Here is a 13,585-nt window from a genome sequence, read left to right as displayed (position 1 = left end):
AGGGTCGGGGTGCTACATTAATTCTTGCACATCAACTAAAGTTAGGAAAACTCATTTTAAAATGAAAGTAAAAAGGACTCAATATTTTTTCTAGGCTAGCACGACTCAAGCTTAAAATGGGAAAATTCCTTTTTGAAATAACTGGAACTTCAAAATGGGATTCTAATTTTGAATAGGACTTAAATGAAAAATGAAAGAAAACTAATTCTGAAATTAATTAACAGTTAAGGAATCCTAGTTTAACAGAGACCAATTTTTGGCTCAAATTTGGGGTTTTATGACTCAGGTCATAATGCCTAGCCTAAGGGAAATGAGTTTTAAAATTACTGGCTCTTGGAGATTAATTTTGCAATTAGAATGACTCACACTAGGATAACAACACTAAGGTTTAAAAAGGCAAAACTAAGAAGACCTAATTAAAAATCTAACGACTTATGATTTGAAAACCAAATAGACTCATGAAAACTATAATACTCGGGTTAACATCAAAAGGACTCAAATTTGGACATTATGGGGACTTCAGGTCTTAATTTTAAAATCCGGGATCATGTTGGACTCAAAATCAAACTTTATTGATGCCGGGCCTTCTTAGGAGGGCCTCGTTAAAATTGGGGTGTCGACAAGGGGTTTATCTAAAAAGATCCACTCGTTTAGAGATCTTATTAGATAATCTTAAATCACATTGAGATTTTTAATCTCCCGTTAATTTTGTTTGTTTATTTATTTATTCATTTATTTGTTGATTTTAAAAGGAGTTAAGTTAAAGTTATTAAATTCTATTTGTGGATAATTCATAATTAATTAAGTACTATTCATAGAATGGGTGTGTAAGGGTGCAAATTCCTTCTCTTCGTATAATTGAATTCTTGATTTCGATTATGGTATAAGCAGACCGAGACTACTAGTTCCTTGACTTAGTTTTAGCCTAGTGACCAATCAAATGAATAATAATTAAGTGTTCTAATTGCATCAAGAAAAAATAGGTTAGTGGCGACTCCAAATCAAAGTTTTTCAACATCATATTTTAATCCCTCGCGGTCTCGGGATCCGTCTCTGTGATGTCGCGACACATAGTAAAATAAATTTTTATTTTAAATAGAATTTAACATAGAACGAAAATACAATTAAAAATGAATTTCCTTCTTCCTTTTTTTTTCTCAAATAAAATTCTTGATTCAAATGAACTCTAAGGTCCGTTTGGAATTCATAAAATATTAGAAAAAGAAAAGGAAAATATAAAGGAATCCTCATTTTCATGTTTGGTTATCAAGGAAAATGAGAAAAAAAAAAATAAATTGAAAAAATATGGCAAATTTATAAACAAAAATTTGATTTTACACATCATTAATACTTTATTGTTATAATTTTTAGGCAAATTAATATAAACTTTTATTTTTTATAGTGTTTGATAAAGAAGGGAAATATAAGGAAAATGAGTTTCTTCCTTATTTTCCTTTCCTTTTCTTTTCCCACGTAAAATCTTTGATTAAGATGGACCCTAAGGCCCGGTTTGGAACTTAGAAAATATAAGGGAAATAAAAGAAAAATGTAAAGGAATCTCATCTCTCATATTTGGTTATCAAGGAAATTGAAAAAACAAATATATATATATATATATATATATATATATATATATCAAATCAATGAACAAAAATTTGGTTTTATACATCATTCACCTTTAATTTTCTTTAATTTTTAATCATATTAGAACAAACTTTCATTTTTACTAGTATTTAATACAAAGAAAAAAAATGCAATAGAAAATAAATTTTCTTCACATTTTCCTTCCTTTTCCTTTCCCCACCAAAATGCTTGATCCAAGTGGACCCTAATTTTAAAGAGAAAAAAAATAAATGCAATGCTGGATATATATTTTTTTATTTATCCGGTTATATGGAGCTCGGGTAACACGCGTACTGCCGACAACGTATCATAAACTAATTTAAATAAAATAACTCCAATGGAAAGTCATTCTATCATAGACTACTCGGTGACGTCTTGACATCCCCCTCAAGAGTTTAAAGTTGTTTAAGATAATAATATTAAATAATTAATTTCATCTTATATGAATTATAATACTTTTTACGTGTAGGGATAGAAGAAAACGTGGAGTTTTTTAGTCCACAATTGTTTGGATGGTCAACAGTCTCATGACATTACTTGTAGCCCTCAACCCTCAAGTGTAGGTTTAATAAAATAACACTTAAAATATTAACTACTTAAGAGTCAATGCTGGTCATTCAAAATACCTAAAAATTGTCAAATCAGTTGATTGACCCTATATTGTCAAGAACACACGGCTTTGATTTGTTTTATATTATTTTTACATAAGATATATCTATTTCAAAGAAAATTTAAATATATTATTTTTTTAATTTAATTGCACAAAATTAAATCAGAGTAAGCTAGGTCATGCTTCTAATTCATGTTCCTTAATTCTAATGTTACCCTAGAGAACGTGAATTTTGGGTTTTAGAATTGAATTTAGATAGATTTGAACAAATTTATATTACTATATCTTATCCAAATCTAATACAATTCCAAATTTAAAACTTCTTCAGATATAAAATTAAGAAAAAAAAAAAAATACAATGATGGATGTATATATTTTTATTATTTGCAATACTGAATTGAGTGCAGGTAACACCTAATCACCCATTCTACTCACCCATGCGTTAGTTTAAATTAAAAAATTTCCTAGGGAAAACCACTCTATTAAAACTAATCACATGCGGTCTTCAGGATGTTTTAAGATATTAATTTTGAATATTTAATTTTTTTTCCTTATGCTTTTTAATCGACGATCAATTGGATGGTCAACTGTCTTATGAGATTATTTATAACACTCAAATCTTTTGAGGTTGTGTATAAATTTAATAAAATAAAAAAACACTTAAAATTTTCCTATATATATATCAAGGTAAGAGAACATAGAAATATGCTCTCAACCTATTTGATTACTATTTGCAAAGTTAAAACAAATTTAAAACTTCATTGAAAATTCTTATTTTTATTTTTGAATATAATATTACAATTAAAATAATGAAATTTCAAAATAATATTTTTTTAAAATATTATAATAAAAAAATTGTTGAAATTGTTTTACTTAATTGTTATATTTTTAAAATTTACTTTATGATAACAATCTTATTGCACATAAGATTTGAAAAATAGTAAAAAAAATATTATATAATCAGATTTTATAATTTTCAATTTTTTAAAATTTATGAGTATTTTCCTTTTAATTAAATTTAATTCATATGATCATTTTATTTTAATTTTAATTTTAATTAAAAAGTGTGTACAAATTGAAAGTCGATGTGTGATCCCAAGAGTGGATGAATTGGGTATTTTAAAAATTATGCGGAAGCTTAATCAATTTTTAGATTGATTTTCACAAATACTCCAATAGTATTCCCAACAATTAAATCTATCTATATATATAAAGATATATCTTTAACTATGAAAGATTTTGTTTACTAATTTCAACATGTGATCAACTACTCAATATTAACAATATTTACAACAAATCAATATCAATATAAATATTCTTAACGACACAAGAATCGTTGCTATAAATTCAATACGTGATCAAATTATCTAGTAGTAACAATATTCATAACAGTATTCTTAGCAAATTTCTGCTAATATAAATACACTTAACTATAACAAGGTATTTGCAATGAGTTCAACAAGTAATCAAACAACATAATATTAATATGCTTAAAATATAAAAGATTTAGGGAAGAGAGTGACACCGAATTTTCACAAGGTTGGGCGACCATGCCTACCTTCTTACCTCAAGCAACCCGCTTTGAGGATTCACTATCCCTCATTTAGTATGAGGAGAAGCCTATGTTTTTTAGTAGGCGGAGAAGCCTTTTACAAACCTCCTTCAATAGGCGGAGTCGCCTCTCTCTTTTACTTTGGTAGAGTTACCTCTCTTTTTTTCTTAGGAGTAGCCTCACTCCTTCACTAGGCAGAGTCACCTCTCTCCTTTAATAGGTGGAGAAACCTTTCAAGCAAAAAACTCTTTCACTTGTACAACAATTTAATACCAAAACCATCATAATACAAAGAAATAATAACAGTAGAGTTGTACAAAAAGAAGGTCTCTGAATAGAGTAGATGCATACACAATTAAATCTAATACACTATCATAATGATATTGCTACGAACCTCAAAGAGTTAGGCTAGGTTTTTTGGTTTTGAAAAGCTATAAGCTTGAAAACATAAACATAGAAAAACTTTCAACAAGAACTACGCAAATCACCCTTGATATTCAATAATAGGTGTAATCTCTTATTCAAAACACATTTAGGGTTAGCTATTTATATCATCTTTTGAATTATAGTCGTTGTGCATGTTTTGGTAACTTAATATTTGAGAATCTATTGAAATTGGTATATTCCCAAGAGAAGGGGGGGGTGGTGAATTGGAACTTTAAAACTTTTGCCTAAGTTAAACCAAATATCAATAATACACAACCTAAGGTCTTTCTAAGCATATACCAATTGCGCAGATAAAAGTAATATGCGAAAATTAAATCATGCGCAACATTCATAATATATTGAATATAGCATACATGTGTAGAAATATAAAGTGCTGAAAATTAATAGTAGACACACGATATGTTATCGGGGTTCGGCCAATACTGCTTGCATCCCCACCTCAGGATCACAAGTAAGAGGATTTAACTATGACTCGCTTAATGGGTGGAGCAATACCTAATACAACACCTTATAGACTGGTGCACCTCGTTCTCTTAATTGGGTCTGAACCAGTTCAAGACTATTCATAGGGCTAGTTTCCCTCTTCCGATCACACGTCGGGAATACAACGAATAATCAAATATTATGTACAGTTTCGATTACTTGAAGGACCTGTAAAAATGTACGTACAATAGGGGTGAGACACCTCTCAATAAGGAAGAACACAAGTTATATCTGTGTGTGACATTTGAGTGTTATCATGATACAACATACACGCAGTTAAATGCATTCCAGTACTAATTTCCACAGTGCATACACACACCCATACACATACACATGATTAGCAATCTTGGTGTCGTCACACCCTTCAGCCCGAAGTCGGCCGGAGACATATGGCGTTGGCCCGTAGCCAACCCGCGAACAAGGCGCCACCGGCACATGGCTAGTCTCCGACTCCCATGGCATCGTACTGACACATACTGGTGGATCTATACCCTTTGGCCTGATCTGCCGGAATAGACTCACACCCTTAAATATAGAGCTGGACACCCTTGCCCACATGGCAGGCGGTAAAATACACGCCCTCGGATATAGAGTCGGACACTCTCAGTACCTAGAACAAGTTCGGAACCGCGTTCCTACTAGCATTTCAACATATCACACACACATGCATGCTTATATAACCAAACAAACCATACCCATTTCGTAATCTAAATCATGATTTTTCAAACAAATACAGTTTAGACAAGTCAAGGCATGGCCATCCCAATATCACAGTATAAATCAACATATACCCACGGTTTTCAACAAAACTAGGGATGCAGCCTGTCGCCCCCTTTTCCCAAAACTGTAATAATGAAAAACCCATAGTTTTCCCCCTTTAGATCCCCCCAAATGAGTAGCGAAAACACACAGAGGATCGTGGACCACAGTTCCACCGAGTCTGTTTTGAAAAATAACCAATATGAACATAGTTCCCCTTACCTTTTCCCCGAATAACAAATGCCAAACTCCAAGGCCCCTAAACAGCGAATCGAGTTCCCAAACCTACAAATAACAATACATAATATGCTCACAAGACAGTTACCTATAAAACTACCGGATCAGAATTGAAAATCGAGCCTTACCTCGATTTTTTTTCGAAACCCAAAAATTTTCGAAACGAGATTCCGATCCGTAGAAATTGTAGAGAATCCTTCCACGATCCTCGTGATAGCTTCAGATTTTCGATTCCATCAACGATCTGCGAAGAAATCTAGAGAGAAGGAGTGTAGAGAGAGTTCTAGAGAGAGAGAGATATATGTTTTGAGTTTCTGAGAGAGGAAGTAAAGGAAAATGATATTTATAGCCCCTTGACCCAGGCAACTTCGTCGACGAAATGGTGTTCTCGTCGACAAATCTTTCACTGACTTCGTCGATGAATCGATGGCTTTGTCAACGAATCCTGATATTCCCGATTTCTGAAACTCCTCAGCTTCTCCTCGTCGATGAGTCTCTGAATTTCGTCGACGAGAAGAACAAAGGCTCTATCGACGAAATTTGGCTTCGTCGACGAAATATGCCAAATTCCCAATTTGCCCCTCTCTTATTTATTTAAACCCAGTTATCACGATTCGGGTTCTTACAATCTCCCCTCCTTACAAAAATTTCGTCCTCGAAATTTGCCATCTCTCATTCATAAAGTCATATTCGGAATACACATATACGAACTCCCAACAAGAAACTGGCGACTATTACAGCGCAGTCCCATCATACATATTCACATACATATCCTTACTTATGGCGGAGGAATACTGTGGTTACATATACAACTGTCTTAGGAGTTCACAATAGACACACTCCCGACGACTAACCACCTATCCCAACCCATAGTAGGATTATGTACAAGTGCTCAAAATAACTGTGGATACTTCCAGCGTATTTCCGTTTCCAGTTCCCAAGAAGCTTCCTTAACCTCGTGGTTCCGCCACAATACCTTCACTAACGATATCTCTTTGGTACGAAGTTTTTGAACTTTACGGTCCAAAACTTGAACAGGTATCTCCTCATACGCTAAAGTATCCCCAATTCCCAACTCATCGTAACTAATATTATGTAAAGGATCCAACAGATACCTCCTCAACATGGATACGTGAAAACACATCATGGACCCTCGAAAGTGCTGAAGGTAATGCAACTCTATAGGCTACCGGACCCACTCGCTCAAGTACCTCAAATGGTCCGATATACCTCAGGCTCAGCTTGCCCTTCCTCCCAAATATCATCACCCCTTTCATCGGAGCGATATGCAGAAATACCTTACCTCCCACTTCGAACTCTAAGTCACGGCGGTGAACATCTGTATAACTCTTCTGTCGACTCTGAGCTGATCTAATCCTCTCCCGGATCAAACCCACCTTCTTAGACGCCTGCTGCACAAGTTAAGGTCCTAACACCTGACGTTCACCGACCTCATCCCAACACAAAGGAGATCGACACCTCTGACCATACAAAGCCTTGAACGGTGCCATCCTGATACTAGACTGGAAGTTGTTATTATAAGCGAACTCTACAAGTGGCATAAACTGTATCCAGCTACCACCGAAGTCTAACACATAATATCGCAACATATCTTCCAATATCTGTATCGTCCTCTCCGACTGTCCATCAGTTTGGGGGTGGAACGCTGTACTGAAAGTAAGTTTCGTCTCCAATGCCTCCTACAAGCTCGTCCAGAATCGAGAAGTAAACCTCAGATCTCGATCTGACACAATGGACATTGGTACTCCGTGTATTCTCACAATCTCATGCACGTACAAGTTCACCAGCCTACTTAAAGGTTAGCTAACTTTCGTTGGTATGAAATGAGCAGATTTAGTCAATCTATCCATGATCACCAAAATAGCATTCTGCTCGTGAAGCACTGATGCCAAACCGGTCACAAAATCCATGGATATGTGCTCCCATTCTCACAATGGAATAGGCAAAGGCTGCAACAGCCCTGCCGACATCTGATGTTCAGCTTTCACCTGCTGACACGTTAGACACTGCTCCAAGAATTGAGCAATCTGTCTCTTTATACCAGACCACCAGAAGGTCTCGCGCAAGTCCCGATACATCTTCGTACTACCAGGATGTACTATAAACATAGAACGATGCGCTTCCTCCAGAATCGTCCTTCTGATCTCATCATCATTTGGAACACACAACCTGGTTCCAAACTTCAGCACACCTCCCTCAGAGATGTTAAACTCTATAGCCAGTCCCTACTGTACCTTTTCCCTAACCTCTGCCAACTCTGCATCACTAGCCTGCGCGGCTTTTATACGCTCAAACAAGGTCGGTTAGACCACCAAACCAGCAATGAAAGTTTGATAATCGCCAACCACCAACTCTATACCCGAGCTCTCCAAATTTCTTCTGATGTGGCACTAAGTTACAACCGTAGATACGACCGTAGGCCTTGACTTTCGACTCAATTAAATGTATTTAAATGTTATCAGTATTATGTGTACACGACAACTCATGCTAGTCACACATTGATAATAATATAATCCGTTTTACTGAGATGTGTCTCACCCTATTATACAAATCATGTTTTAAGTCATTCAAGGGATCGAGTTTAGCATACTGCCGGACTGGTGTTAGACAGTCAATAAATATTATTAAAGCTGGTGAGACATAGATAGTAGTTTTGTTATTTTGGGGATTGTAATAACATGATATGGAATTAGTTATGTATGTATGTGGGAAATAGTTAGAACTCTCGTAAGTGTTGGATGTATTAGTATATATTTTTTCCGCTGTGTATGTGCATGATGATCAATATGGAACACCTGTTTCCCTTTATTTGGACGGGTTGTATATGTATGGTATCAAAGAGACATGTATGTTATGTTTTAGTAGCACTCCAGGCCTAACTAGAGGGTTGGGGCGTTACAAAAAAATTCCATAGGAAAGACCACTCTATTAAAACTAATCACATGCGGTCTTGAGGGTATTTAAGATATTAATATTGAATATTTAATTTTTTTTTCTTATGCTTTATAATCCACGATTACTTGGATGGTCAATGGTCTTACGAGATTATTTATAGCGCTCAAATCTTTTAATGTTGAGTATAAATTTAATAAAATAAAAGAATCCTTAAAATTACGACTAGCCTGAAACTAATTTATTATGGAAGATAGGTCGTTCCATCTCATAGCCTCTAAAATTAGAATTGAATTTTCTTAAATTTTTAAAATTTTAAATTTATATGACTATTTTCTTATTGAACGATTTTTAAACTCCTAAACTCCTATTATTGACTCGCTAATAATTTGAATAATATGATTTAAAATTTCCTAATTATATAACTCATTTTTGATTGGTTTTTGTTTTTAAACTTATGATCTCCTACTAATGGCTCTCAAGCCTTCTTTTAATTGGGTTGCTAATTTTTTAAACTTTTAGTTCAACTTTTAATTTTTAATTCTAATTTTAATTTTTTATAATATTTTACGATAATACCAAATCACTCCTTTTTTAAAAGTTATTAAAATTTTTTAATTAAAAAACTTAAGTGTGAAATAAACATTTCTATGTACTAATATTATATTTTTATTAAAAAATTAGAATAAAATACACTAACCTCTCTCATATTTAAGAGCCACAGAACATGCGGTCCGTACTTATTTTACGTATGAACTATGAAGTGTATTTAAAGTCAATTATCCATCGAACAGAAGCACAGAATAAATTAACCTCTAAAGTCAACTTTTATTACGTATAAACATTAGAATAAATTAGAATAAATAAACATTTCTATGTTCAACTTTTATTACGTATGAACTATGAAGTGTATTTAAAAACTATCCATCGAACAGAAGCACAGAAGCTCAGAGAGAGAGAGAGAGAGAGAGAGGGATGATGGAGGAAGGAAATGGAAATGGCGGTGGAGGGATGGATCTGTTGATGTTGCCGGAAGGCTGCATAGCCGACATCCTGTCTTTGACGAGCCCAGCCGACGCTTGCAGGCTCTCTCTGGTCTCCCCCACCTTCCTCTCTGCCGCTGATTCCGACGCCGTCTGGCACCGATTTCTGCCCTCCTATTGCCACACCCTCATTTCCCGATCCTGCTCTTCCTCTCTTTTCGCCGACTGCTCCTCCAAGAAAGAGCTTTTCTTCCGCCTCTGCGATTTCCCCTTCCTCATCGACGAGGGTACCAAGGTGATTCCCCATTTCTACCGCTTCTGTTTTCATGTTTTTGTTCTATCTTCCTTTGCTGCGATCACATATAGATCCACTGCGTAGTTTCGAGATTTATTTTTCTTGTTTCTGCGGTTTTAATTTCGCTACTTTTGGGGGGTAAATTGCATTTATTCTATTGAAAAATTGTTTTTGGAAAAGGATGGATGGAATTTTGTATTAGTTAGAATGTGGTTTGAGAACGCTGTCATCGTCATCGTCATCGTTGTTATTTAATTGGAAGAAATGACATTTGCAGGATCGAATTTTAATTTTTTTTTTTTTAACTTTTACCGGTCAAGCTTTCGTTGAATATGTAAGTTTTTTTTTATTTGAAAATTCGTTTTAAAGAAAATTAAATGTCCGAACTGGGGCAGCATTCCAATTTTTATTCGCTTAACCTGCATGTGAAAACTTCAAAATATACATTATGAAACCTTTTCCTTTCTTACAGAATTAGTGGACGACTCCCTGAATGTGAGTCACAACTGAAGGAGTATCCTATCATTTGGACAATAGGAAAACATTGTTTTTGAAAGAGACAAAGAATGTCTGAAATTTTTTAGGGTTTTAGCTCCGAAAAAGAAATAGATATGAAGGGCTTTATGGTGGTTTGTCGTTAACTGCCCAGCAAGGTTCGACACGGCTGGAAAAAAAATTTGTGAATGGGTGTTTTACTTCTTTTTCTTTGGTCGAAAATCATTTTAAAGAAGCATAAATTATTATGTTTCCTTATTATAATGACTTGGTGGTCAGTTCTCTTAATTTTTTTCGCTGGATTTGACAAAGTGCTGAATATTTTGTCCAAGTTATTCTAGTATGGAATTCTACTCCATTACCGTATGTTTGAGAGCTTGCTTGAATATTAAGCTTTAGACTTCTTGTTGTGTGGGTTTGCCAATTTGGACATGATGCAATACAAATAAGTACTGAATTTTGTGACTCTGCACAAATTCAAATCCAAGATCCAAACCCTGTGCTCCCAAACTCAACCGTGAGTCTCTCTTTTATCTCAAAATGAACCAGTGGTAGATATGCAAAAAGTTCAAAAATATTGGAAAAAAAAAAAATCCTTTTTTTAAGCAGTTTCTTGCGGTCACTTGAATTTCAGAAGACATCAGTTGGGGTCTGGAAGACATGTATGTTTTAAATAAGTATGGGTCATCATGATGTTCCTTGTGCTGCGCATACATTATGGCATGCTTGCGGCCTTTCTGAATATATAGTTGGCTGAGAACCATATCTGCCTGCCAATGTTCTTGTGCTTGGTACTTGTGGGGTTGGCTGAGAACAATGCTTGACTTCCAATGTTCTTCTCTCTCTCTCTCTCTCTCTCGCTCTCTCTCTCTCTCTCTCTCTCTCTGCTTGCTGCTTGCTAGTACTATTTTCTCACCCTTATTGATTTTATACCTTTATCACCTGCGTTAAATAGAGCTTTTCATTAGAGAGATGGAATGGAAAGAAATGCTACATGTTAGCACCAAGGAGCCTGTCCATTGTATGGGCTGACACTCCCATGTATTGGAGGTGGATTTCGTTACCAGAATCCAGGTCTGCGATTCTCACATCAAGTTTTTTTCCCTGCCATTTTTTTTATTTAATTTTTCCCCCGTAATTTGTGCCCTTTCTTCTCTGAGCAGTTGGCTCTATTTCTTCTCTAAGCAGTTGGCTCTATGTACCTGCGCACAGGTTTCCAGAGGTGGCTGAGCTTGTCAATGTGTGTTGGCTTGAAATTTGTGGCAATATAAGTACTTGCTTGCTATCACCAGACACGAAGTATGCTGCTTACTTGGTTTTCAAGCAGACGGAATCAACGAATGGATTTGAATACCAACCTGTGGAAGTCGCTGCTGGGATAACTGGTGGCGAAAATATCGTCCGGTCTGTTTATTTGGATAGAAAGGAGAGGAAATATCGTCTCATACGGAGGCGTGCTGGTCGTGGTGGGCTGTTAAGCGGTGCTTTTGACATGCTAAGGTTGGGAGCACCTGCCCCTGGCGAATTGAATGATGAATCATTTCCGAAAGCGAGGGCAGATGGGTGGTGTGAGGTTGAATTGGGCGAGTTCTTCAACAACGACGTAGGTGAGGAGCTGGAGATGAGCGTGAAGGAGGTGGAGAGTGGCCGCTGGAAGTCTGGCCTTATTATCCAAGGGATTGAGATCAGGCCAAAAGAGGGTTGATGAATCAGAGAATTAGTTCTATTTGTCAATGATTCTTGGCATTTATAAATCGATTGTCAAGTTCGGATGTAACCAAATAATGGAATGGAATAAAAGGACTCTGCATATGTGAGAACCTCATTAACCAATTTTTTATTTTTAATTTTTTTTTAAATATACAAAAAAAATATAAGAATTAATTCCATTCTAACTTTTTTACAAAATAAGAATAAATCTCATTTCATTCTATTCTTGCATACCAAACCTCTTTAGAACTTGTCCAAAGAGAGAATCCATATTTGTTTTGCTAAAAGGTTGTTTGACCAAGAGGAGAGAATATTTATGCTTAGCCAAGAATTGCTCCACCAAAAATATGGTTGAGCTACTCCGCCAAAGAGACAATTAATGCATCTTTGTTCGGCCAAAAGGCCGATCGACCGAGAGAAGATAATATATTTGCTTGATCAGGAGTTGCTTGACTAAAAAAGCACCTGTCTTTACTCGGCCAGAAAGACCACCTTCTTTGCTCGATTAGGAGTAAAATAATTATAAGATAGAAATATACTGGTATTTGAGTTGATTAAACTAGGGTGTTGTAATTTCAGGGTTTTGGGTTTCCAAACACCACAGGCATGGGTTGAAGATCCCAGCAGGTAATATTGATAAATAAATAGTAGTTTGGAATTTTATGGATATAATGGGATATGTGAGACTAGGGAAAGGGCGAGTATAGTTATTATTCTGAGTTTGGGTTGATTGAATTAGGAATATATATATATAAATTATTTCAGGGTTTTGGAGTTTGGTATGCTGCGGGTATAGGAATAAAGTTGGAGTCAGATCTCCTAACCAGTTAGCTAAGGGAAATATGTTATGCTAGTAATTTTAGAAATTTTATCAGTAAAACATATGTATTTTTGGGATATGAAATTATGTGTTATTAGGGAAAACACTACAGATTATATGTTATTTTTATTATTAGAAAAAGCATATTATAGTTCATGGCTTTCTTATTTATTTAATTTTGTGGCATGAGTAAATATTAGTTCAGTACAGAATTTAGTCAACTTCTAAAGTATCATGATTTACAATATATATATATACGGAAAGATGATTTATAGAATTTACAGAATTATGATTTACAACATATACAACAGAAAGATGTTTTTATAACATTTACAGTATACCATGATATACATATTACAAACCATAACATTCAGATATTTCAGTTTTCTCACATATTTCAGTTATTCATATCAGCTTTTGCAATGCTATGGTTATTACAGTTGAAATAGAATCATGGTAAAACAGTAAGATATAAATATATATATATATATATATATATATATATATATATATTAGTACTAAACAGTATTAGACCCTAATGGATTAGTTCAGATTTCAGAGCACGGTACCATAGTTATTTCAGATCAGAGTGCAATCACATATCTCAGATAGTGTGTGGATTTATCAGTAGTTGATCGTGCCTTGGGAGGTACTGTAG

The 13,585-nt window shown here is 34.9% G+C and overlaps 1 protein-coding gene across 2 annotated transcripts; it reads left to right on the top strand.

The window, feature by feature from the left end:
• The first annotated feature begins 9,515 nt into the window (after window positions 1-9,515).
• LOC131153055 (putative F-box protein PP2-B12) lies at window positions 9,516-12,230 on the top strand. Of its 2 annotated transcripts, none has more exons than XM_058105081.1 (3): window positions 9,516-9,902; window positions 11,353-11,471; window positions 11,610-12,230. In XM_058105081.1, the coding sequence occupies exons 1-3, from the start codon at window positions 9,600-9,602 to the stop codon at window positions 12,100-12,102; spliced, it is 915 nt and encodes a 304-aa protein (XP_057961064.1). In that variant the 5' UTR covers window positions 9,516-9,599; the 3' UTR covers window positions 12,103-12,230. The 2 variants fall into 2 exon arrangements, with proteins under 2 accessions (XP_057961064.1, XP_057961063.1); XM_058105080.1 differs by having other exon boundaries at window positions 9,567-9,902; window positions 11,586-12,230.
• Window positions 12,231-13,585: the final 1,355 nt, after the last annotated feature.

This window comes from Malania oleifera, chromosome 4, assembly GCF_029873635.1.
Source record: "Malania oleifera isolate guangnan ecotype guangnan chromosome 4, ASM2987363v1, whole genome shotgun sequence".
Classification (NCBI taxonomy): Eukaryota; Viridiplantae; Streptophyta; class Magnoliopsida; order Santalales; family Ximeniaceae; genus Malania; species Malania oleifera.
This window is presented reverse-complemented; position numbering and strand designations above follow the sequence as displayed.